General features: G+C 43.1%; 2 protein-coding genes across 5 annotated transcripts; one reads left to right on the top strand and one right to left on the bottom strand.

Annotated features, from left to right (window-relative positions):
* Positions 1 to 732: 732 nt before the first annotated feature.
* Positions 733 to 11,362, bottom strand: LOC306697951 (clustered mitochondria protein homolog). Of its 2 annotated transcripts, none has more exons than XM_079162060.1 (28): positions 11,117 to 11,362; positions 9,473 to 9,585; positions 9,113 to 9,284; positions 8,208 to 8,339; positions 7,957 to 8,111; positions 7,709 to 7,863; positions 7,397 to 7,519; positions 7,131 to 7,263; positions 6,946 to 7,038; positions 6,675 to 6,841; positions 6,323 to 6,502; positions 5,778 to 6,215; positions 5,617 to 5,690; positions 5,390 to 5,494; positions 5,201 to 5,301; positions 4,942 to 5,094; positions 4,796 to 4,858; positions 4,393 to 4,637; positions 4,210 to 4,294; positions 3,919 to 4,072; positions 3,658 to 3,797; positions 3,392 to 3,472; positions 3,098 to 3,223; positions 2,889 to 2,998; positions 2,689 to 2,782; positions 2,480 to 2,605; positions 2,310 to 2,383; positions 733 to 1,583 (listed from the first exon to the last, which is right to left on the bottom strand). In XM_079162060.1, exons 1-28 carry the CDS (start codon positions 11,160 to 11,162, stop codon positions 941 to 943), a joined length of 4,281 nt encoding a protein of 1,426 aa, XP_079018186.1. In that variant the 5' UTR covers positions 11,163 to 11,362; the 3' UTR covers positions 733 to 940. The 2 variants fall into 2 exon arrangements, with proteins under 2 accessions (XP_079018186.1, XP_079018187.1); XM_079162061.1 differs by having other exon boundaries at positions 9,473 to 9,582.
* Positions 11,363 to 12,628: 1,266 nt separating this feature from the next.
* ddhd2 (DDHD domain containing 2) lies at positions 12,629 to 23,617 on the top strand. 3 transcript variants are annotated; one of them, XM_079162151.1, is made up of 18 exons: positions 12,629 to 12,789; positions 13,067 to 13,227; positions 14,686 to 14,878; positions 15,251 to 15,444; positions 15,594 to 15,683; positions 15,834 to 15,954; positions 16,059 to 16,148; positions 16,321 to 16,462; positions 16,591 to 16,799; positions 16,898 to 16,959; positions 17,070 to 17,189; positions 17,502 to 17,597; positions 18,069 to 18,245; positions 18,842 to 18,997; positions 19,312 to 19,414; positions 19,519 to 19,680; positions 21,264 to 21,435; positions 21,575 to 23,617. In XM_079162151.1, the coding sequence occupies exons 2-18, from the start codon at positions 13,102 to 13,104 to the stop codon at positions 21,654 to 21,656; spliced, it is 2,295 nt and encodes a 764-aa protein (XP_079018277.1). In that variant the 5' UTR covers positions 12,629 to 12,789; positions 13,067 to 13,101; the 3' UTR covers positions 21,657 to 23,617. The 3 variants fall into 3 exon arrangements, with proteins under 3 accessions (XP_079018277.1, XP_079018276.1, XP_079018278.1); XM_079162150.1 differs by having other exon boundaries at positions 13,011 to 13,227; XM_079162152.1 differs by having other exon boundaries at positions 12,630 to 13,227; positions 21,267 to 21,435.
* The last annotated feature ends 1,709 nt before the right edge of the window (positions 23,618 to 25,326 follow it).

Below are 25,326 nucleotides of genomic sequence, written 5' to 3'. Positions count from 1 at the left end.
GCAAAGGGGACTGTTGAGCCTCTAGAACTGGTTCTGCCTGAAGGGCCAGTCTTTGTTTGGCCACGCCTCTCATGCGTTTTGTCCTAATCACTGGCAGACATGCTGTTTGATGAAGAGAGGCAGGGGTGTAAAGATGTGTGATTGGGCCAGCCTAGTGTCAATTAAGAAAAAGACTGATCTTGTTATGAGCCGGTCAGACAAAAAAACAAAAAGACTTATTTTGGCCCAAAAGGCACGTTGGCCCACTGAGAAAGTGCCCGGCCTGCCAGCTGGCCAGTGCAGCCCTGTTGCTCATACTTGCTGGTCAAGCACATCTCTGGATATCCAACACTTTTTCAGTGTTGAAACATACATTTCGAAATACCCTGAACAAAAAGTTTAACTTTAACCTTGTTTTTATATGATGGTTTTCTAATCTTAGGCAAGGTTGTGACTGTGCAGAATGATTTCCACTGATGTTTTACCATGGTACACATCAGTGGCTGTCTGGAAGTAAAGAAAACTGCCTGTGGTATGTTTTACAACGTGATTGTTAGTAATGTATACAATATTTCTTGTAAATGGAGAAAAAATTAGGTGTAGTCATTTAGATTTAGATGCATCTCCAGTTGAGCTGTTCTGGGCACATCACTTGTTTGCAGGTGGTTTGATAGCATCTTACCTTAACACATCATGTTTACATGCAACCACACAATGGGTGCATGTACCCCAAAAAGCCACATCACTGGTAAACCAGATTAAAAGTTTATTTTTGAAAAAACAGCACTCAGCAGTACAACCCTCTCCCAGCATCAGCAATAATATCTCCAAAACAAATACTCAAAACCTCACTCTCTGTTGCTAGCTTCATATTAATTCGAGGATCCTAGAAGAGTTTTCTCTTACAGCAGTTACTTGGAAAAACTTGACTACAACACTGTTTTCCTGTTTTGATATATTTTCACTCTTGAGCTGTCCCATTAGCAGTGACTTTATCTGCTGCTATGTTGACCGCTGTGTCTTTCCCTCCATTGGCTTTTGAAACAACATCTGCCCAGGTTCCTTTGCTCTTAAGGACTGACGGGCTTACAGGGGTGTCACAAGCTCCATTTATGTCACCATTAACCTCATCTGACTCAGACTTCATCGCAGTAACTGTTGCATCAGATCCGATCTCCCCATTGACTGTATGGCTGTTTGCGTCATTTGGTGTGCTGTCCCTGACCTCTGACTCCCCATTCACTATCTTGACCTCAGCATCTGAAGCTGCTCTGTCACTGTCTGCTGCGTCTACATCTGTTTTCTCCTCATGCCCGTTCACTTCAGCGGGCTCCACCACATGACCATTAACTGAAGCTGTGGCAGCACTCTTCACCAAGGTCTCTTCCACCGGCTGCTCCTGTTGGCCCTCGCTGGTATTCTCCACCGCCGGGCTTCCTCCAGCTTCTGCTTCCTTCCTGCTTCCTGTTTCTTGATCTGAGCTTTTCTCTCCTCCATTCACAGTCTCTGAGGCGACGAGCTCGTCGGTCACTATGAATCCCAGTTCTTTTGCCACCGCTGCCTTTAGTTCTTTGTGTTTCTTCCTATACTCCTGGAGCCCGTCTCTATGAAAACAATACATTCATGAGTGGCTTCTTACCTAACATACATGTTGCTGCAGCCAGTTGTGTTTGAAAAGGAGATTTGAGATTTAAGTGTACAATTCTCTAGTTTCTTGTACTATGTGTTGGGTTTAAAACACATTTCTTACATTTTTGTAACAGCAATAACAGGTGTGAAATATTCAAATGGTCTATTTAAAGCATTTTTAAACATGTAGGTAAAAGTTATGCCTCGTTTAGTATTTTAAAGGTCTGATTTTTATTCACAATTTGCTTTTTTGGGGCATAGTTTTCAACATGGAGAAGGTTAGCAACAAAACATCCAGAAGAACCAAAAAAGTATCAAAAATAAAAGTGCAGAATGGCAACCTTTCAAAGTGTTATATCTACTGTATCATAATTGATCGGCAATGATAAAGTCACATCACAGATATAGCAGTATTTGTTGGCTGATGGTAACAAGGAAATGCAAAAATATGTCTCAAACAGTATCACTTACTTACTTCACCAGATAGAACCAACTATTTTATTTTTCAACAGCAAAATGTTCGGATGAGCACTTATCGTGGTCATTTAAAAAAATTAAGGGAATTAGAAATATTTGTTTATGCTAAGTGTTTTTACTATCGACCAATATATTCATTTAGGATTTTTAAAGATTAGGATATCAGTATCAGATTAAAAAGTCTAATATTGTTCAAGCTACATTTCAAGCTTGTGAATATTTACCTGTGTGTAACGCTCCTGATCCCGGTCACCAGAGCCATTTGCTCCACCTTGGAGTCAGATGTGGGACTTAGACACTGAGGACAGAGAGGACAAGTAAATAAACACACTTTTGTTTTTACTTTGCACGGTTCAAACATGGTGTCAGAGACCACATGAGCTCCTGGACGTACCTCCACTGTCTGCTCCGTGCAGTCAGCTCCTGCCTGTCTGAGAGAGCGTTCCACCTTCACCGCTTGCTTGGTTATAGTGCACAGAAACTCTTTGCTGCAGCGTGACTGAGGGTGATCCTCTCCAAGCTGAGAGAGAAAATGACCGTAAGATGACATGCACATACAACCAATCTCTCTCAAGCGCAGGTCTCGCACGCTGATATACTGACCATGGAGATAAAAGCAGTGAGGGCCTCTTTCTCATGGCTCATAGCACTTCTGTAGTCTCCCTTGCTGCACATCCACTGGGCCAACAGGTGCCGACTGCACGGACAAGCAACCAAAGAGGAAAATTGTGAGGATGTTAGGAAATAGGGACAAAATAGATTTTTTTTTTTACAAAATATGAGTGCTATAAATGGCGTCTTACTTGAGAGCGGTGTGCAGATGTGAGGGGCCGAAGAAGGAGGTGTTGAGTCTGAGGGCGTTCTCTAAGAACTTACCTCTCTGATCTCCGGGCAGCACCAACCCAAGACAGCTCTGCAAGAAAACAATGAGAGAGTTGCCATTGTCGAAAAAGTAAAAATTGTTTATAAAGATGTTGTGGAAAGCCTTTTTTGGGTGCTTGTCGTAACCTACATCCAGTGTTGCGATGTAAGGATGGTCCTCTCCATGGACTGTTAGCATTAGCAGACGAGCTCTGAGGAGACACTTCTGGGCCAGGGCAGTCTCCCCTCCAGCAAACACATACACACCCAACAGGGCCTGCACATAACAACAAAATGATAAAAATCACACTCTACACATATGGCATAAAACCCCTACAGAAATGTGTAGTAATGGACCCAGGGGTACAGTTAGGATACATCTATCTCAGTGACCAATGGTTCTATTTCCAGTAGCAGTACGTGTGGATGAACAAGCTATACTCACATATTGGTGGATAGTGTTTGGATGGTCAAAGCCAAGCACTCTCTCACTGATGACCACTGCTTTCAGCTGGACACTGCGAGCCTTGGGAGCACAGAAAGTCACAGCAATGACACAACGTAATGGCCAGCTTCATGAATATCAATAATCGCAATCACTTCATTACCTCAGGAAATTGACACAGACAGTTCGGCCTTTCCCTTAGTTGCATTATGTCGCTGCAACATGTGTATATGTAGCTGTAACAAGTTGTGGTGCAGTGAGCCTACCTCAGCTGCCTTGTCCTGCACGAAGGCCACCTTGGCCAGCAGACTGTGGCAGTAACAGGCCTCAAGGTGCAGGTCATCAGACACCCTACCAAACAAGTAGGATGCTTCTTTCAGGTGTTCGTGGGCCTGATCCAGCAGACCTGCAGTTGGGAAGCACACAATAACGTTGCACTTTTCATTCAGATTTTGTTCTAAAACACACATTGAGCACAAAGATTACAGATACATCTGCATAAAAATGTCCCGGCCTTATTGACCCACCCTTCTGAATGAAGTTCTGTGCAACTTGATATGCTTTTGAAGCATCCACAGTTAGCATGTGAATGTGTTTGACAACAGGGAAGATGTTGAGGATGTCGTCTGGACCAATGGGAGCTTTATTTTGGTTGTCAAGGACGTAGTCTCTCAGTCTCAACTGGTGAAGACACAGAAATAACAAACGTACTTTCCCCTGTAATTATACAGTAGCTCTGGAATTCAGCAATTTCATCTCATTGTACATTACAGCATTATTAATATATGTGTGTTTCAGTTGTGACCGATGTCTGTTACCTGTACTCCAGTCTTTAAACAGAACTCTCTGAGCAGAGAGATCTTCTGAAGGCCGTAGTGCTCCACCAGGTGGTTCGGACCAGAGCTGTCACAAATAAAAAGTACAGTTATTCTAACACTGAACCTGAGCCATTGTGTAACTAACAAACACGGGGAGAGAACAAACAAGCGCTGTGTCCTCACCCAAGGCTGTCAGAGATGTTATATGTTTCAGCAGCATTCTGGCAGACCAGGTTCCACAGCTCGGCCCCTGCGAGCATGCCCCACGGCGTACTTTCAGAGGTCCCGACCCCGACCCCGGCCCCTCGACCACGCCTCCTTGACTTCTTCTTAGTCTCATCCCCCACAGGTGCGGGTGTGAAGTGAGGAACTAACAGGCAGCACAGAAAGTGACTGACAGCTGCAGAGACATTAGGCACATCCACACCCTGCAAAGACATAACCAAAGTTATTCGTTCAGTCTTTCTGCTGCAGTTTAAATTCTTCAGTTCAGTCTTTCAGTGTTTTTTCTGTGTGGACGCACACGTGCACTTTGAGGTGTGCAAACATATGAATGAAAAGGAATGTACAGAATGCTGTAAAGTACCTGGAGGAAAGTGTTGAACACTCTTCTTGTTGAGCGGGTGAAAATTTCCCCTATGACCAATCTCTGGTTTGGAAGAAAAGAGGAGTGTTAGTCTTGATGATGAAACTCCACTTTCTAAGTTTGACTATTTTGCAAATCAAACACACCGTTATATGCCTCAGGCACTCCTTGTGTTCTGATTGGCTGAGGGTCGTGAGTACATGGCCCAGATATCTGAGGTTGATGCCTCTCTGGTGTAGCGCCTGTTTTAGAGAGACTCCATCCATTGGTGCCTCATTGGTTTGTAGGCAAGCCTCCATCTGCACACACACACACATATACAGACAAATGGTGAGTTGGTTGCATGTTTTGCTGTACATATACATATACAATGTGCATATTGTAATACTGAATGTAAACACTTACGAAGGCTGGAATCTGATGTGTGATGATGAAAGCAGCAGCTTCCCTCAGTAACCTCTCCTGCAGCTTCGTTGACTTACTTTCACCAGGAGGGAAGGATACTTCTAAACACAAAACACAAGACGCATGTCATATTGTGTTCTAGCAAAAGATATGACTGTGTGCGTTAGTGTGTGTAGTTTCTCATGGTACCTGGAGAGAAGACGCTTGGGTTAAAGCGCATCTCAAAGATGATGTTGCTGACTGAGCCCACTTCTTGACAAGCAGCTCGTACTGCCTGAGTGGCTCGAGAATCACCTGCAAGCATATGAACACGTGTCAAGTAAATACAGGATATATAATGGACAAAGTTATCTATGTGTTAACTTTAACTTTAATTTCCATTCAGTGAGTTATTTATCTACTAAAACACATCTTACTAGCTGTTGCACATTCTTCAAAGCCTCCATTCTCGTCCAACATCTCCCTGACACGCTGAGTGAACTGGCAATGTCTTAACAAAGCAAAAAGCAAAACATCAACTTGTTGGAAAAACTTTTAAAACTGAGTTCACAGTGTTTTTATTTCATGTATAACTCACTTGTGCTGGGTGAAGGCCTGCACCAGCTCTGGCCTCAGTCGACAGAGTCCGTGAGGGAAGCTCCTTGGAAGCCCAGCATCTGATTGATAATTCTCTGGCCAACCTTCTTTTACACAACCCTTCTTCTCCTCGTCCTCTTCACAGCTTTTATTACTCTCCTCTTCTTCAGTGACTGTCTGGCCTTCTGTCTCCACCTCTGGGCAGAAGTTGGCATCAGCTGGGAAGATCCTGAACACATCCAGTATGTAGAACCTCCCGTCAGCACCCAACAGTCCCTGAGCGTCCACTGAGGTAAACAGCGGTACCTTGTGATCGTTGGGCCCCACAACAACATGTTTCTGGAGAGAGAGAGATTGGGCAGCCTGAGCCAAGAGCTCTAGGAGCCGTCTGCGTTGGGGGGACTCTTGGTGTCCTGCAGCTACCCCGTACAGCAAGCCTCTATAGAGCAAAAGAAGAAGACAATTAGCAGATTAAAAACACAAAAATGTCTGCCTCACTGTGTGACATCACTACCACTGTGGATTGGTGAATAATGGGTCCACTACCTTGAGGCAGGAGTAGTTGCCTGGTCCTGATCTGAGCCCTCCAACCCAGGGGCCAGAGCCTGAGCAGACAGACGCACTCCTCTGTAGTCTACAATGGCTGTAGGTAGAGTGTGCAGCCCCTGCATCCCCGCGATGTCACTGTAGGCCTGTACTCCTTTAAGCTCCAGCCTCTGGGCAGCCCTGCAAGTAGAAGATGGGGAAACATTTGGATAATCTGTGAGAAAATCAATGTCGTCCTGAAAGTGAAACAAAACCTCCTTTAATCCTTTGCAGGCATATAACAATGTATACAATTGAGAGCAAGTAGCTTTACAGCTAGTATCTCATCATTGAACATGTGCTTTGCTCTCACCTGCGACCCCTGTCCCCTCCAAACATTGCATTTGCTGCCCCTTGGTTCATGAACAGGCCGCCCAACAGGAAAGCTGGGTCATCAGGGTTTCCATTCACTGGCTCCACAAAGCCATCTACAACAGTTTCTGCCCCTTGCATCACAACCCTAACAAATGCACCGTTAACCTGAACAAAACAAAAACAAAAAGGTACAAATGAAGATTAGAGGGGGAGAAGCTGAAATCAGGTGATAGGAGTCCTGTTATAAGTGAACTGTTTTTCTTGGTTACCTGGAGCAGAGCTCTGTCCCGCTGCAGCCTCTCCTCCAGGCTGCCATGTGGAAGATCTCTGGCAGCTTGCAACTCCTCATTCCAGTCTGGAGCCTGCACATATCACACAGTTACACGTACTATCACTGCCACCAGCACGCTACCCAATAAGTAGCAACAAACAATTGTGCTGGGTTGTAAATAACCTGCGTTGCTGATTGTTCATCCACTCCCAGTCGGCTGAAAGTGTTTTTATGAGTGCGAGAGGCGCAGGGAGGCCCGAGCCAGCTCAGTGTGTGGTAAGGAGTGGGCATCCCCTCTACCGGAGGTAACCGAGACCTGAAGGAAGAAACGTTTACATTATCATTCACTATGACCATTTAATGATTTGAATTTGAAACCCCACTGTTTCTGGATTCTGGCAAAATACTGTAGTATTCATGCTCCCTTAATGTATAGGTAGTAATGTTACCTGTTTTTTAACGTGGTCAAAGTTTTTTTGAAGGCAGGGCTGATGTGACAGAGCAGGTCAGTGAAACTGTGACAAACTGGGGAAGACTGTGCAGGACGAGGATCAAATACTTCTTCTGTAGATCTGAGATGGAGATAATTGAAAATAATTGATAACTAAACTGAAACATTCATGTAGTTAAAGTTCAATTATTTACACATAAGTTTATTCAAACATAATGGAAATAAGACCGCTAGGCCCACCATTGGCCTTTTTATACATTTTCTACTATAAGTTATTGCAACCATGAAACAAAAATAAAAATATCTTTACCTATTGAGGAAGAACCCTTTAGGACAGGATGTGACCTCACACCGTCGTCCCTCCATTGTCACCACAGTGATGTACAGGAAGTCTCCCTGCAGCTTCCTGTGTCCTGGAGCCGGGTTCCAACAGCTGAGAGACAAGTCTCTCAGGTAGCTGGGGGACTGATGAGACGGATATAAAGTCACAGAGAGTCAGTGTGCCTGTATGAATGAGGCCTGGCCTAGTGTGAAACAAGATTCCACGTGATTACGTACCTCTGGTTGGGAGCTGTGTGGTAGCAGGGCCATGAGTGGTCTCTCTGAGGAACCAGGGAGGAGGTACTCAGGGGGCGCTCCATCCTGGTTGGTTGTTTCTGTTTTTGTGTTGCTTAAAGAGCGCTTTAAGCTCTTTCCATTCGGTAAGCTGGAGTCTGCACAGGTAACGAAAGGAGATCTTCAGTATGAGCTTGTTTGTCAATTGTTGTATCTTTGAATTACCCTTTTGTCTAAGTGTACAGTGTGTGTACCTGGTGTTTGTAGGAGTGTCTCCAGTATGCTTGGTGAGCGTCCTTCTCTCAGTGCATCCTGAGGTCCAGATGCTCTCAGCAGCTCAAGCACACGAGCCAGATGGAGTCTGGCTGAGTGGGCGGTGTAGGGTTCTGGAAAGAGACACGGCTGTATTATAGAGATTGCACTGGCCTTCATGAAACTGTGGACGCTCTTCTTAAACAGCCATAATGCACAGGACAAATACTCTGCTCTATGGTTGTCATGACATAAAATTAATTAAAGGATTTTTACATGTATGTTATGTTAGGTACCAATTAATCAATGGCGCCTCCTCATACATGAGTCTGACAGGATATATACTGAACATAACAGATTGGCTGCAGAATAGTATGTTGCACTATTTTAACAGCTAGCTGGGGAGAAACTGAATAATTGGTTGGCACACACTTGTTATCTCTGCAACTATCAACCTTGTTATGATGACTCAGAAAAGGTGAGTCAGCTTTACATTGAGGTGAGAGAGACTTCAGTGTGTGTGAAATGGAAAGGGTGATGGGTGTGACGAATGAGGAATGCTATTCCATTCAATTCTATAATTAATTATGAATCCATAAATGACCCGAGATCTGTAGAAACATACGTGCACATGTGAGAGTATAAAACTATATTGTTAAAACGCCAGACAAACAATTTATAGAGTATTATTAGATTATTATTAAAAAGCTAAAACTGCCTAAAGATTCTAACAACTGTGTCAAAACTCATTATGAAGATATTGAATACATTCTAAACATAATTATCCTATTAAAATACATGCAAGACAAAACTGTACTGTCATCTGAGTTATTAAAGCAAAGCATGCTAAACATGTAGATTGGCCATGAAGCTGAACTAAAAGAGAGGGCTCTCAAAAAAAACCCACCTTCCACCAGGCGAAGGATGCCTCCTGGTTTAAGCCCCTTAAGGCTTTGCAGTTCTGCGAGGGGGTCCAGAGTCGTACCAGCGAGTGTCAGCGAAAAGTTGGAACGTGGACACACCTCATCCCTCGAAAGCAGAGTCATTACTGTGTCTTGAACAAGCCAAAATCCATGGACCTACAAAGACATGTGGTTTAACACAGCAAGCAATGCCCAAATATAGATTATAAACCTGCCAATAATATTGTTTTTTTTAAAGTCTGTTATCTGAGAATAGTTCCTGCAAAACTGTTGGTTTCCATCTTGTTATTTACAAATTAGTGAACACTAGGGAACAGAGAGGAAACAACGGTCTGGCTTTGTACCTGCAGCTCAAATGGCTCTACTCCGGCTCCCTGGATCTTCACAGGGAACGACGTGTCCTCGTGTTGCTTAAAGTCAACGGCATCCTTTCCACCAATCAGGCTCATTACATCTGCTTGAAGAAGACACACAACTAACTAAGGATAAAGAGCACTGCACTGGACAAGAAAATAGTTGTTCTAGTTGTCCTGCCTTCTGCTCAGTACATGCTGGGATAGTTCCCAGCTCACTGTAGCTGCTGTAGAAAACGCATGAATGAATGATAATCGTTTCTTCTTGAGAATCAAACAAGATCGTTAATCTCTAAAATTATTAGGAATGGGAGTGAAGAGTCTCTGTGTGTGTGAGAGTGCCCGAGGGTGACAGTAAATGTATGAAAGTAGAGTTAGAGGAAGGGAAAGTGGGGTGTGTCTGCTTTTTTACACACAGAGAACCAGAGGGAGGGCAGGTCCCAGCGTGTGTCCTAACCTACAATGTGACTAAACCTGTTGCTTTTGCCTCCTAGCCTTCAAGTCACCTCAGGGTTATGGGACAACCACCACACCCAGTGCTGACATGAGGAGGCAACAGAATGCTAAGTCTTATATACTAATAAACCTAAGTAGAGCCAGCTTGCGTTCATGGATGCGTGCACATATTATACATACAACACCTTTGGCATGTTTTTTTTGCACTCATCTCTGAAGGTTGTTATTCATTCTACAGTAAATCCCCAGCTCTTGCTGTCAATCTGGGACTACTTTACCACTGGAGAGCACCCAAAAAATAGCTTCTCTGTTCACGATTGGCTGGAAGAAGGTCCCTCCTCTCTGGAGGATTGGATGAGGCTCTTTCTACAACTGAAAACAGCATTTTTTTCAGCCCTGCCGAGTTTACTTTGGCACTTATTTCTGAGGTTAGCTTGTACCATGAACCAGTGATTCTCAAACTAGGGATCCATGGCACTTTGCCAGGGTGTCCTTAAAAAGTTATTCTCTATCTGGGAAGGGGTCTTTGGCTGAAAAAAGAAATTTAGAACGTCTGCCATAAACTAAACAAGAATTCCTACTCTATATGTAATTTAGTTATGTTAAATTAAATTAAGCTGTCAATCCAGCTGTGCCCACAGATTCAAAGAGTCAAGGCAATCCCACCTGAAGACGGGCGAACACTGACTCTTCCTATCAATCATTTTGTCTTGTGAAGGCGGAGAGGCAGAAGTTCAAAGAAAGGCCCGGTTAGGAATGTGGCAAAGGGAGAAGCAATTATGAGGTAAATAGGGAGGTTGGAAAATATATAGGAGGTTTTTTTTACAGGAGATTGTGTACAAAGGTTTTAATACAAGCTAATCTTTGTCTTCTTTGTCCTTAAAGGATCATAACTGAGATTTTACAGTTTGTCTAGGGATTTAAGGTTGATCTCAGCATGCGTCTGTGTGCATACATTTAACCATAAAACTTTACAGTGCGGAGCAGATTGAAAAGTTGGTGAAAGAATAGCACCAGCCATGTTCAGAGCAGCAGTGCAGTGCTAAATCTCCCACCCTCCTCACATTCTCCAGTGGGGGAGGCACCACATGAAAAAAGGAGGAAGAGGAAAGTGTAACAACAAGAGAGACACATAGACATAGGAACAGAAAATAAAAACACATTGCAGGGTTTCCTCACCAGCCTTGGCCTGATTTCTTCCTCCTTTCTTCACTTTGTCCTTCATGGCTGTGAGTTATAGTCTTTCCTGAGCTTTCCTCTTGTGTTTTTCCTTCTCTGTGCTGGGAAGCCGCTTCCCCTCAAAGTCTTGCTTCAAACTGCCGAAGGAATGCACAAGAGAGGGAGAAGAATCGTGCAGCTGAATAGTTAAGAGAGCCCAGCAGAGTGAAAGTAAATGGCTGTCTGTTCAGGATTGTGACTCCTGCCCCTCTCTGCAAGGAAAACTCGTTGAAGCTTATCTGTTCTCTCTGAGTGAAAAAGCCACACCCTCCTATTGCTCCACACAGGCTCATTACTCTTCACGTCTCTCACATTTTGTTGGACTGGGTGTGTCTATGCAACCACACAACTTTTGACAAAAAAGTAGGCTACCTCATGTTACACGGTTAATTTAGGGAATTTATGTATCCATGGTTTCATGAAAACAGAGGGATACAAACTGCACATATTACTGCAATCCAAGGTAAGGGATTCCTTATTAGTGAATCCTCTTTGTTAGACTCACATGAGACAGCAAACCGAAAATACAACCACAGTAAACCTGCCAAAAATGGGTGTGTCAATCTCTCAAGATGTGGTTGTAAGAGGTCTACACTGTCACATATCACACATACCTGGTCATATCTCACTCCAAACCAATCAGTAACATTTCTACGTTAGGCAGAGCAGGTGATCTGTTTAGTATCGCAAGAATGCCATGTATTGATTGACACTCCAAAATAACATCTAGGCCTACAGTATGTTAGGCGGCATTCCCTAGTTTTATTCCCCCTCTCAGCTGAATAAATGTTTGACATAATAGTACTGCGGTGGGATTTTTTAAAATATAAAATCCTCATTCTGACCATCACCAGCATAAAATCCGCTTTATCATTGTTAAAAAATAAAAAAGCATATATATATATTTTTTTGTTGTTGTTTATAGTTGGGGTTATAACAATATAACTCCTGCACCTCAAAAGAAAAACATCCCATTTACTGAATTTATAGAAAAGTTATAAATTGACGTTATTTTTACCTTCAACTATATGAGTTACGTACGAACTTTGTACGCCTCTCGTGTTCTCAGCAGAATAAAACCAATTTTCAAAATCATTACACAACAGCTTCATATTTGGGGGCGGTGGCCTGGTGACGCTGTGTTGCTTCATGTCGCCTTCACGTGTTCCTTGTAAATTTGACTTTTAAGCAGGAATATTTGTTTCTTTTGTACTATACGGGATGTTTTCAGAGACTGTGTTTGATTCAGAGGTTGGCAGATTCGTAACTACTTTGTGTTAGAGCGGAATACTAATCTGAAGGAAATGTAGGATTTTATTATTGTATACAAAAACCGGACATTGGACCCGGGACGCTGTGTTTCAGCCGTATTTCACTATCTTATCATCACACTTTGAACACTCGGGTTCCACATAAAACACTGTCATTTCAATGACGTCGTTGTTTTGAACGGTTATTTGACCGTTAGTCTGGTCGTTTGTGAGCGTCAATGCAGTCTACGCTCGTAATACTCGTATTTCCGAAAACACTGTAACCAGCAGTCATTTGACAGGAGACTGTCCTTGGCTAGCCGAGCTAGACTGAGCTAAACAACGAATACAAACCCTCTGCGTTCACTGTCGGTAAAGCTGTCGGTGAGTTTGAGTCGACCGTTGTCTGTTACTAGTGCTAAAACGTTCACAACACCAACAGGATGTGAAGACGGAGAACCTAAAACCGGAGCCCGGGAACTCATCATAACTCAGCTAGCTAACATATCTAGCATGAACCTCTACCAACCTCTAGGATGGGATTGTGACACGTAATGTGTGATGGTGTTTTAATCCTCCGTTTTGCTCTCATTTTTTGTGTGCAGCTGAGTTCATTACAGGCTCCTGTGTGTGTGTGTGTGTGGCCCCCTGCCCGCCTCAGGTAAGAGCTGAGGTCTGGGGTCAGGTCCTGGGCTGATGTCTGACAGACCTGGTGCAGAGGGGGGTCTATCTCAGGCTGCCCCAAACGTCAACACCCGAGACCTGTTTGACAACCCCACTCAGACTGTGGCAACAGAGAACACGCCTGAGGATCAGTTGAGGGTGCGTTTGGGACTTTTGCATATGCGGTATAACTGTGTTGTTTGTCAAAGTCTGTTTCCTGTAGCTCCATGATTAGGGTTTAGGTAAAGTTATGGTTAAGCACTGAAGTTATTGGGATTAGTTTTGGGTTTAAATGTAGGTAAGAGATAACACACATGGGTGGGAAACTGACGCTAACACAGACACACAGATCTTGTGCATTATTTTTAGTGTTATGGACTTTTTTCATAACAAAAAGATAAGTGGTTACAAGGAATTGTTATTATGAAATTTCTATTGGAGAAATTGACAATGAATCATTGACGTTCATTGTCTCAAGAAGAATTTAGAAATCTATGGTGCTGTACAGAAAATAGATCCAGCCTGAGTTATCATCATTTTGCAGTAGACAGTCAATAGGTTATCTACTACATTAAAGATGATTTAACGTCACATCATCATTTCTCATTGATCAGCTGGAGGTGCATAGAAGGCTACTTGGGTCCTAGTTGTTGATTAAAGTACACTCTCAATGTGTTATCTCCAATAATCTAGTTTCAGTCCTTGGACTAGGTCGAGCTGTGATCAGGGAAAGCCTAAGAGCTTTAAGCTATGCTATTTGATAGAAGCAACATACAATGACACCTTGTACACACCAGTTGTGTTAGAGATATAATTCACTCTTTTCAGATGGAAACAAGTGTTCAGAGCTAATATCAATGTGTCTGCCAGTCAATGAGATGGAAACATGCATGTGCCTGGATGGAGTATCATGAATCTCTTTCCTGAAGGCTGCTAAAGGAATTTAGCCTTTTCTTTTGTGTTATGACATTCAACAAATATCCAGCATATAGTCTGTAATCTTTAACCTGGTGAGCAGTGCAAACATAGGAATGTATTACTTGCAAGGAGATTTTATTTTTAGGAAGGGTGCTCCATTCACAGTTTACTCTAAATCTTATTTCAAATCTTGACACCTCGGATTGCTGATTTGGCAGTTGCGTAATGTGGGTGTTTGTTGTTGTGTCGAGCAGTGGCAGGCGCTCTCTTTCAACACACTAAAACAGGAGCGGTGGAGTACCAGATGTGTTACTGGCGGCATTGTTTGTGAATGTAAGATATTCGGTGGAAAAGGGATGTTTACAAGCTGAAGTTGGATCAGTTGCGGAAAGAAGAAGAGACAAGAGACATCTTGTAGAGAAGGCATAGAATAAAACAGGGCTTTGTGCTGCTGGCCATGGGGAGGCCTGATCCTTTACTGTCCAATTGTCCTTTGCTTTGTCTCATGGTCTCAAGTTCCTCGATAGGAGCTTAATGGAAGGGCACAGACTAAGCTCAGACTTCTATATTTTCTTATTCTGGGACAGCGGGGAACAGGTGTATACCCAGGTGTACTGTATATAGCAGGTATTTGCTTTTTAACTGAGCAATGCTGCTGACAAGAAGAAGAAATATTGATTGAACATCATTTTTCTCCAGGTGTCGCCTGCAGTGGATGAGGCCTCCCCTTCTTCCACGTCCTCCTTTGAGATGGTGGACACGGAGTCGGTCCCTGCTCCTTATCAAGAAGTGCAGCCTCACTGGTTATTCTGTCGACGGGCCGATGACAACACCTCCTGGCTTCCTTTCAGCAGAGAAGACTCTGACAAGCTAGAGAGGGCCTGCCACGCTGGTAAGCATGTGTATATACTTTACATGTACATTATATACTGCACACTATTTATAAAGGTGTGTGTAATTAGGTATGTGGAACTATAAACAGCCGTGAGAAGATACAATGTCAAAACATTACTGTTGCTAACACTTGCCGGGTGCCCAGTAGGACGCTTTACTCTCTTGGCAGGACATGCTCAGCGTTACAAGCGGATTAACAGCAAGTTTTAAGGTAGTTCAGTTTCAGGCTCATTATGCTTCATCGACAGTACCTTTGTTGTATACAGCCGCTTTTCAGGGGGTAATGTACAGGGGCTATTTTCTTAACGCAGTGAATATCTACTGTTCATTGATAATCACACGCCTTCTTCCACATCCATGTACTGTGCAGTGGGAGACCGGGAGGATGATGTGGTGATAGCTGTGGAGGGAGAGCGGTATGACGTACATGTCAAGGAGAGGAAGCGCTACGCTGTGTACTGGGAGCAAGGCCCCACTGAAGTACGCCGCTGCACCTGGTTCTATAAAGGAGACAAAGACACCAGGTTCATGCCTTACCCCGAGGACGTCAGCAAGAGGCTGGAGGTAGTCTGACACAGACCCTGAACGCCCCCCACTACACTGCTCATTGCTGCAACTTCTGACTTTATTCTCTTCCCTAACTTTGCCTGTTCCTTACTAACTCGTTTCCTCTGTTTGTCTTGGATTCCTTCCCCTCTCATCTAATTTTTCAGGACGCCTATATGATAGCAGTGACCTTGGACGAATGGAAAAGTAAAGTGGAGTTTCCCAACGGAGAGTCTGTCATCTTACACAATCCCAAGGTCAGGCCGGTTTTTAATATACATCACTATGTGCCCTATAATTAAATAGATGACAAAGTCACACCATGGTTTTTCTAGTTTGTTTAAAATCAGGTACATTGCTTCCTTCTAATAATCATCTTCTCCTTCCCTTTCATGCTCCTCTCCCAGCTTATAATGCAGTATCAGCCAATAGGATTGCAGGATGAGTGGGTGTCCTCTCCCTCGGAGCAGGGACGGCCTCGAACAGTCAAGAGGGGAGTGAACAACATCTCTGTAGAAATACCTGATGGTACGTGTGTGTCTATGTGTGTACCAGTGAGAAATATACTAGAATATACGCTCATTAAAAAAGTATTACCCACAGTTAAGACGTATTTCTGTGTGTTTTCTCAGGTGAACCTGAAAAAGTGGACCACCTTGTCTTTATGGTCCATGGCATCGGCCCTGCATGCGACTTGCGCTTCAGATCCATCATACAGTGCGGTAGGTGTGAGTTTTTGTGTGTGTGTGTGTGTGTGTGTGTGTGTGTGTGTGTGTGTGTGTGTGTGTGTGTGTGTGTGTGTGTGTGTGTGTGTGTGTGTGTGTGTGTGTGTGTGTGTGTGTGTGTGTGTGTGTGTATATCTGTGTGTGACTCTTTTTCTTCTTGTCTCTCCAGTAAATGACTTCAGGAGTGCTTCCCTGTCCCTCCTGGCCTCTCATTATAAGCGTGCTCAGCAGGATGGCGAGGTAGGAAGAGTGGAGTTCCTCCCAGTCAACTGGCACAGCGCTCTACACGGGGATGCCACTGGTGTGGACGAGTAAGCATGGAGAGAGACAGAGAGCGAACAAAACAAGATCCCGCTTTCTGTGCAATACTACGTAGTATGTCTCCAGTACTTGCAGAACATTGTCTAACTCCGTCTTCCCTCCCTTCCCCCCACTCCAGAGACATCCAGAGGATCACTCTCCCCAGCATCAGCAGGTTGAGACATTTCACCAATGACACCCTGCTGGACCTGTTTTTCTACAACAGCCCCACCTACTGCCAGACCATCGTGGACACAGTGGCCTCGGAGATCAACACGCTCCACACCCTCTTTAAACAGAGACACTCAGAGTTCAATGGGGCTGTTTCAGTAGTGGGCCATAGCCTGGGTGAGACATGTGCAAACAAAGAAACACACACACACACAGTCACAAGTCATTAATATGCTGAATTTAAACTTGCTCCCTTCTCATCTCTCCTTCCTCAGGTTCGCTGATCCTGTTTGATCTTCTAACCAATCAGAGGACTGGATCAGAAGCCAGAGAGGGGGTACGATGACATTCATAGTAAAAGATAACACCAGTATACAGATAGATTTTCTTCATGTAGATAATAAAATCCACTTTCCTTTCTCCTCTTTCTCCCTCCCTGTGCTTTAGGTGCCCTCTGGTGAGCACTTACATCTGAACTGTGACACACTGCAGCAGACTCTGACCAGACTGGGCCTACAGCAGTACCTGGATACCCTTCAGGCAGAAAACCTAGACATGGAGTCACTGGTAATACACATACACACACATAATGGAAATGCAAATTTAAGAGTAATCAGGGTCTGGAATTAAGTTTTTACTCCCGGACACTCAATTTTTGTGTCTGCCACTTGTGAAAACTATGTATAATGCTTTAGAATAGTAAACACTGAGTCAGTGGTACCAGACAGAAGAAATATGGAATATTTCATGAAACCTTAATCCCCGACTATTTGTAACTCAGGAATTGCTTTAAAAAAATAGTATTTTTCTGCCAAGGTGGTAGGTAATTTAATTACAAGTGTATTACATTGTAAAAAATGTATCGATCTTCTCTTTTAGGCTCTTTGCCAAGACGGTGATCTCAAAGATTTAGGAATTCCTCTGGGACCTCGGAAGAAGATCCTGAACTACGTCAGAAAGAAATGGCTTTCAGAGGTCAGACAGCCTGAAACTATACTGAGGTTTTGTTTGTTTTGGATCATATGACCATTGCAATGCCCCTTTTAAAATATTTTTCTTGGGTCTGGACTTCGTCTGGATAACATTTAGTTGGATAGTTTCTTGGCATTAATATACACTCACTGTCCAGATCGAGGCAACACAATCATTTGCAAACAATTCAGATCACTCCATACTTTTTCCCCATGTGAATGTGGATAAACAATCATTGATGTTTGTTGTTTGACTGATGTCATGTTTTTGTATGTATTTTTTATGTTTCAATGTAGGATAAAACTATCTTAGGGATCTGGTTTACTGCCGGTTTGATGTGGCTGATTTCCTTCATGGCCAGCTCCTCTTTTGCTTGGGGGATCGCTCTCCAAATGATCCGAATGAGTAACCACATAAAGTATCTACTGTTCAGACATCTTTTGAATTACTTATTATATTTCTCAATCTAAATAGGATTTTAAGACAGGGGCAGCACATCTGCCGGAAGGGTTGCAAGTTCCACCTCCATTGAACAGCGACCACGATGGTAACCAGTCTTCAGGATTCCCGATGCAGCAGTCCCAGTTCCACAGGGCGCAGTCTGTCACCAGCGCTGTAGACTACGAGTACTTTGACGTCGGCATCGGACAGGTACCACACACGGACACAGACATATGCATATTGTGCTTGGGAGTACCAGTAGATAAAAGCTTTAATGCATCACCTTCCTGCTTCTCTCCTCCCCCTGCTTGCCCTGGACAGACCAATGGAGGCATAGCCAAGGGACAGGTGTGTCTCACATGGTGTCCTCAGGCTTCGTCCTTAGGTCTCTATGATCTCTCTGTGCCTGGGGGTTCTTTTCACATTCAGTCTGGTCTGTTCAGAAAAAAATAAAGGCGACTTGAATTATAGTGGCTGTTTTATGATCAATAGGGTTTCCATCGCAAAGTCACATTTTGCCAAGGTGATTAAAGCCACCGTCTTTGTCCCATTGAGACATACAACCCAACATCACAGTGTGTCTGTGCTCATCCCGTCCTGCATGAATGTTCAGAGCCCTGGTCTCCCCTTTTCCTGCTGTCACACTCCCTGACTGTTGTCCTAATGTCATGAAATGTAGTTTAAATGTTAAATGTAAACACTGTTGTGCACCAGAGGAGTTCCATCCATCTGAATAGCTGTGATTTCTTCATCTAACAGTTTTTTAAACACATTTGATAGCACGTGTTTCCATCCTCTCTCCACAGGTGTCCATTGATTACCCACAGCTGGCTTTCCACCCTCAAACATTTTTTGCTTTTGGCTCTCCTATTGGAATGTTCCTGACTGTTCGTGGGCTCAAACACATTGATCCCAACTACACCTTCCCAACCTGCAAGAGCTTTTACAACATCTACCATCCAGTGAGTCATCGCAGATTTACTGTATCTGCCCATTCATGCACATCTCCTCCACCTGCTTTTATTTGCCACAACTACAGTTTGATTTCACACACACACCCTCACCCAGATGTAACTGAAGCATTGAATAAACTCAACGACAAGAATAGTAGTCCAAGTTTCAGCATTGTGTATTCATACCAAGATTATTACGATTAGTGAACTTTTGGCATCAATAAACATGCACATGTGCTTCAGAGAACTCAAGAAAATAAAAAAGTACAACCCACGTTGAAGTCATCTTTCACGGTCAACTCTTCCCCTTTACTGCTGTGTAGTACGACCCTGTGGCCTATCGGCTAGAGCCCATGATTGTAACAGAGGTGGATCTGGAGCCCATGCTGATCCCTCATCATAAAGGCCGCAAGAGAATGCACCTGGGTATGTCTGTCTGTTTCTTTCTCTTTGTCTTTGTGTAAAGACATTGTGGTGTGGGCGTTGTGTCGTAGGCTTAATGATGATCTCTGTGTCTCTTTGTCTAATAGAACTGAAGGACAGCTTGACCCGTATGAGCATGGATTTGAAGAACAATGTTTTGGGATCGTTACGGACGGCATGGCAGTCCTTTTCCCGACCAACAGTTGCTGCACTGCCCCCGGTGGATCAAGAAGACACTACAATAGAAAGAGACCTTCAAGAGACACAGGGTAGAAAAACACTTTTATTTGCATTTGTGCATTTGTTTGTGTATGTGTACGAAGGTGTGTCTAACCCAGTCTCCTCTCACCCCTGTCTGCATGTTGCCACCCTCCCCTCTTACACTCTATCTGGCGGTAGCTCCTGCTTTCCTCACCATTTACCTACTTTACCTTTTGAACTTCAGCCTCAGCGACAATCACTTCTTCTTCTAAGAGGGAAGAGAAAAGTGCTGACTTTTGGACTAAAATACTGGAGTGGCCCAGGGCCCTTCATAAGCATTACTTTCAAGGTAAGCCAGGAACAAAAAAAAGTAATCAAGTTCAGTTTTCTCTGTAAACTGTAAACACAAGCCTGTATAAGCTTGTCTCTCATTGTGCGTGTTACATTGACCTTCCCTGGTTTGAATCTGGAAAAAGAGGCAAAACTAATTACTTTCATTAACTGTTTCATGGTTAAAACTATGCTGCAACACCTGCAGAATCTATAGTAAAAAAATAAATAATAATAGTACTCAATTATTGCGGTTTACTTTGTCTTGTCAGCTCCCTCACAAAGAGCAAATGTAATGCATGTCATTATTACCGCAGGCTCTCTCTGTTCCTCTGCTCCTCCTTCCTTCATGCCCGACTGCACTACTACTGCTACACAGCTTATCTTCAACTCAATGTCCTTCTCCTGCTGACAGTTCCGATTGGTTGAATGTATTAACCGCCTCGCGAACAACAGAGACCACTTGAGGAATTTGCATATAGTGCATTCTTGTATTTTCTGAACAAACAGGACCAGTGGAATGGTATTGATCACAGTAGTTGACAGCAGTTGATGTAAATCATCAGTAGCAGGTCTGTAGCTACATGCAGGTACACGTCCTGCCCTTTTCTACTGCACCTCAGGTACTTATTAGTCTGTCAGTTTATTAAATGAGTCACGGGGAATACAGCTGCTGTTAGAACAGAAATCACAAAATAACCTTTGTGTGCTACTCTTCACTCTTAACGTTTTGTTTACAACCCTTACAACCTTCACCTGTTGTATCAGGTATAGTGGTATAAGATCCCAAACACGAGACTCTAGTATAATGTAATAGTGGACACAGTAATATGTAATCAAGCAGCCACCAGTTTAGAGTTCATCAGAAGGTTTTTGTTAAGAGCCCTGGGGAGATCACTCTTAAAACAACATTTTTAACATACCAACTCATCACAAAACTAACTCATCTTACTGACATCTACGCAACCTCATACTTGCACCCGTGGGAGAGTGCATAAACACAACATCAGGTCAAAAGTCTGATGTGAATTGATATAGTAGACATCCATTCAGTGCTAATCAAAAAAACGGTCTAACCTTTAAGAGCATTCTGCAGTGGTTTTCTAAACAATCACAAAGACAGTTTTTGTGGTTGTTATTCCATCAAAGTATCTTCTTACAACATCTACAGCAGACACTCTCTTCCTTCCGGTCCATTATCTGATCTGTTCCTGTTTCACCAAGAAGTCTGAGTCAAAACAAATAGCTGCTGGCTAATGTCTTTTTGTTGTCTGTAGCCTGTCTGGGGAGCTTCATCTTTTTTTTTTTTATTCTGTCGCAGCAGGAGTGTGTGACGAGGCAGAGGCCTCAGTGTCAGCAGAGCAGACGGAGCAGCCTGAGATTAAAGTGGGGATGTTGAATGGAGGACGAAGGATCGACTACGTACTTCAGGAAAAACCTATCGAGAGCTTCAACGAGTACCTGTTTGCCATCCAGTCTCATCTGTGCTACTGGTGAGTCATGAATACACGTGGACCACAGTTATTGTGACCTTTTGTTATTGATGTTTTTCTCTTTGTTGCATCCCATTTTACGTGCCTGACTTAAATCTATCCTTAAAATACATGATGTTCTTCTCTCTCTGTCTACTAGGGAATCTGAGGATACTGCTCTCCTGCTGCTGAAGGAGATCTACGACAAGCTAGGTGTGGCCATTGAACAGTCACACCAGTAATACAGTTTTATGAAAGTTGACTTGCTTTGTAGCAATGACAGTAACCTGAAAGTGACAAAAGGAAGGACAGCTGTCAGAGCCAGAGGCCGCACAATTGTCTTCCAAGAGGCCTTACCGTCTGGGTTCCCCGGCCTCCCCTCCATCGACGCTGAAGACCGTTTGGTTGCAGTCAGGTGATCCCGGCTCAGATGTGACAGTCAGGCTTCATTTGAGTGAGCGGTGGCTTCTTAGTGGTGCCTAAACTCCCAGTGCAGGACTGGGTTTGGTGTCTGATCGTTGTTTCAAATCCACCCAAACATCCCTGTCATGCTCCTGGACGCATTTCTCTGTCTTTTGTGAGTCATTCTTTATTTGACTTTTGCTTTGCACTTTCACTTAACCAACAGGTGTTGACATATTATACCTCAAGCTGAAGCTGAATAATATGGAAAAAAACAATGATCACATTAAACAGTAGACACACACAGTACTTGTTCAAATATGAACAAGTATAATATCTACCACATTGGTTTACAAACTGGCCGTCGAAGCTGGTATTTCTATGTACAATAAGAATATATTTAAAAATCCCAGAATATAATTCAAATTGTTTGTAATCTATAAGATTTTATTTAATTCCCAGCCCTATATGATCGGACATGTAGCTTTATAATTATAATAAACTATAAGTGTTCAACCTTTGTCTGACCCTTTAAACCTAAAGCTGTCTTGACCAACGAAGCGCTCCGTTAGCCAAACACGAGACCTTTATAAATACGCAGGTCCAGTGGTTTAGTTTGGTCAACTTAAATGTTTAGGTTCTGAGGGAAAATCAAGGTTGATATTTTGTCCCCTGGCAGCCATATTTGTTTTTCTGTCATCACTAAGGCCACTTGAAACCCAGGGTTCTACTCCTACATGTGTGCAATATAACAATAGTGTTCTTTTTCATTTCCCAGATGTAATCCTGCACTGACACTGTCATTGAAAGTTCATCTTGCCTTCTAACAATATTTTTGTTTCACTTGCTATATGTATTTAATTATAATACGTTTCTAAAAGAAGGGATCCAAATGAAGATTTGTGGCAGAAATGTGTGTGTGTATGACTACAGTTTGTATGTTATAAACTGTTCAGAAAGACCAGTTTCACTTTCTCCTTTACCATGTTTGACTCAAAATGCATCTTTCTGTAATTCCTAGCAGCATATTCTTTATTCTTTATATGATATTGATTTATATACAGAGTAGCATCTCACGTTCTATAACTTTTGTATAATCTAAGGGCCAAACGGTACATGTTTGTCTCTGTAGCAAGGTGACGTATAGTATTTTTCCGTAACGCAGGCACTTCTTTGCGTTGTTAGAGCAGGGTTTCTCAACATGTTCTGGTCCTGACCCAATGCTTAGGTCCCACAATGTTCATAATTCTCATGAACCCAGCAATAAGAGAGCTTGAAATGCTCTGCATTTGATATAACGAGCATGATGCATAGACTATATAGAAATTATGTTTCAAAGCATGTCAATTTATTTGACAAACATCAACATATCAATGGACTAAACACCACAAATCTGCAACATGGGGTCCAGACTACAAAGTTGAGAAACTCTGTTTAACTTTACAAATATCTCGTATGTTCCTCTCTGTCAGGGCTCCACCACCAAAGCTCTGACCCTCTGGTTGTATCATCCGCACAATACATGAATCAACCTAATAGGCTTGTTCATTGTTCTTCCTTTAGAAATGCACTGAATACTAAATGATCATGTTGCCCTTTCCTTGGACTCCACCTGTGTCTGTGTGTCTCTAGTGTCACTTAAACGGATCTTGATGGTCCCTGGCTCCTCTTCCCATAACGTCTGTTATTGCACTTGATACGAAAAAAGTTGATACATACCAAAAAACTAATTGTCTCCTTTCTAAATACATACCTTATGAAAATGGTAACATGTTGTGCGTGCCATAATAAAAACATTACAATTGTCTTCTTGTGTTCTTTGAATTTAATGTAAACATGCTTTTTCTGAAGTTGAAAGCACAATAAATTAATAAACCTTTATATTATGTTGACTAGAACATAATCACTGCATATTGAGCATCCAAATCAAACTGGATCATTTACAAAGTAATAGTAAGTCATAAGCAAACAGGGAGGGGCTTAACTTACAACCTCAACATCGTTACTATGGTAAGTCACTCGAGCATGCGCAGTCGTGTGGAAAACACAGCATCACTTGCAACATTGGACAACAAACATGAGGCAAGTTACACTCTTATATATGTTTCGGCATTTGTTATTTTGTTTTTAAGCCACAGTTTAGAACTACGTGCTACATTGTTTTAATTGTTAATATATTTACTCGTTATTTATGGCGCTAACAAGTCTGGCGTTAAGCTAGCAAGTGGCCAGAGTAACGTGAACGGTCACGTGGCTGTAACGTTACTTTAAACTGACTAAAGAAGTTAGCGTTACATATTCATACCATCAGTCATGGAAAATAGTATGCTGCATGCTGTTTGTGAATGACATGTGATGAAGGTCTTTCAGTAATGAGGGAGCTCCACAGAGAGTCTCATGTGATTCATCTCAGTGAGGGAGTTATGCACTAAAGCCTCTCCGGCCTGAGTCAGGAGGTAGGATTTCCTTCTTTAGTCATCAATAGGTTAACTCTTACATTGTTGGTTAAATAGCTCTTCACATGTTTATACATCAGTTTCTCTCAAAAAGCCTTTTTTTCGTCTCACTGATTGCATTGTTTGGCCTGATTTTAAGTGTGTATAAGTTTTGTATCGGGGTTAGAAGTCAAAATGCAGTAATTGTCTTAAACAAGCCGAGCTCTGACAGTGTGTGTGTGCGTGTGTGTGTGTGTGTGTGTGTGTGTGTGTGTGTGTGTGTGTGTGTGTGTGTGTGTGTGTGTGTGTATTGTCATGCTAAACCTCAATGGGGCTGCAGGGGTGGGTATTAGGTCACAGCAGGTAGTGGGAATGTGGCACAACAAGTGGGCCTGTGTTTGAATGCCGCCAACTCCCTCCATCATCTTCCATCTCTCCCCTCTGGATCTCAGATCTGGTATTCAGCTGACTAACAAAGAAGAGACTCTTTCACGCTTGAACAATACTCTCACCCCTGCCAGATACCCCCCATGACACACTGACACACACACACACACTCTCCCTCTCTACATCCACCCCCTATGGATTTAGTGCGCTTTAAACAATCCCTGTCACACACACACACACACACACACCACCTCTGTCTTTCTCCTTATAAAAGCTATGCACTGCCTGCCTGACAAGTGAATGTAATCTGCATCTGGTGTGTGTGCGTGTGTGTGTGTGTGTGTCTGCGCATGCTTGTAAGAGATAGAGGGAGAGAGAGAGAGAGAGATTTTGAAGGGTGAGGAGAAGCAGAGAAAGGAGGCGGGACTGCCAGCTATTCATGTGTGATGAGTACTCTTGAGTATTTAGACCGTATAGCATCAACAGAGAAAAGAGAATGACCTCGTAGAGGAAAAGGCTGGTTGGCCGGTTAAATAGTAACACGACAGTCATGAGAGGCAGTGCTTTGTGCCGCTCTGTCGTTGAGACGGACCGTCTGGAGGAGAGGCAGAGGTGAACCTTTGGAGGACAACCGGGACGTATACGGAGAATCTGTGTTCAACCTGAAACACACACAGACTCGGCTGTT

This window comes from Pholis gunnellus (assembly GCF_910591455.1).
Source record: "Pholis gunnellus genome assembly, chromosome: 6".
Classification (NCBI taxonomy): Eukaryota; Metazoa; Chordata; class Actinopteri; order Perciformes; family Pholidae; genus Pholis; species Pholis gunnellus.
This window is presented reverse-complemented; position numbering and strand designations above follow the sequence as displayed.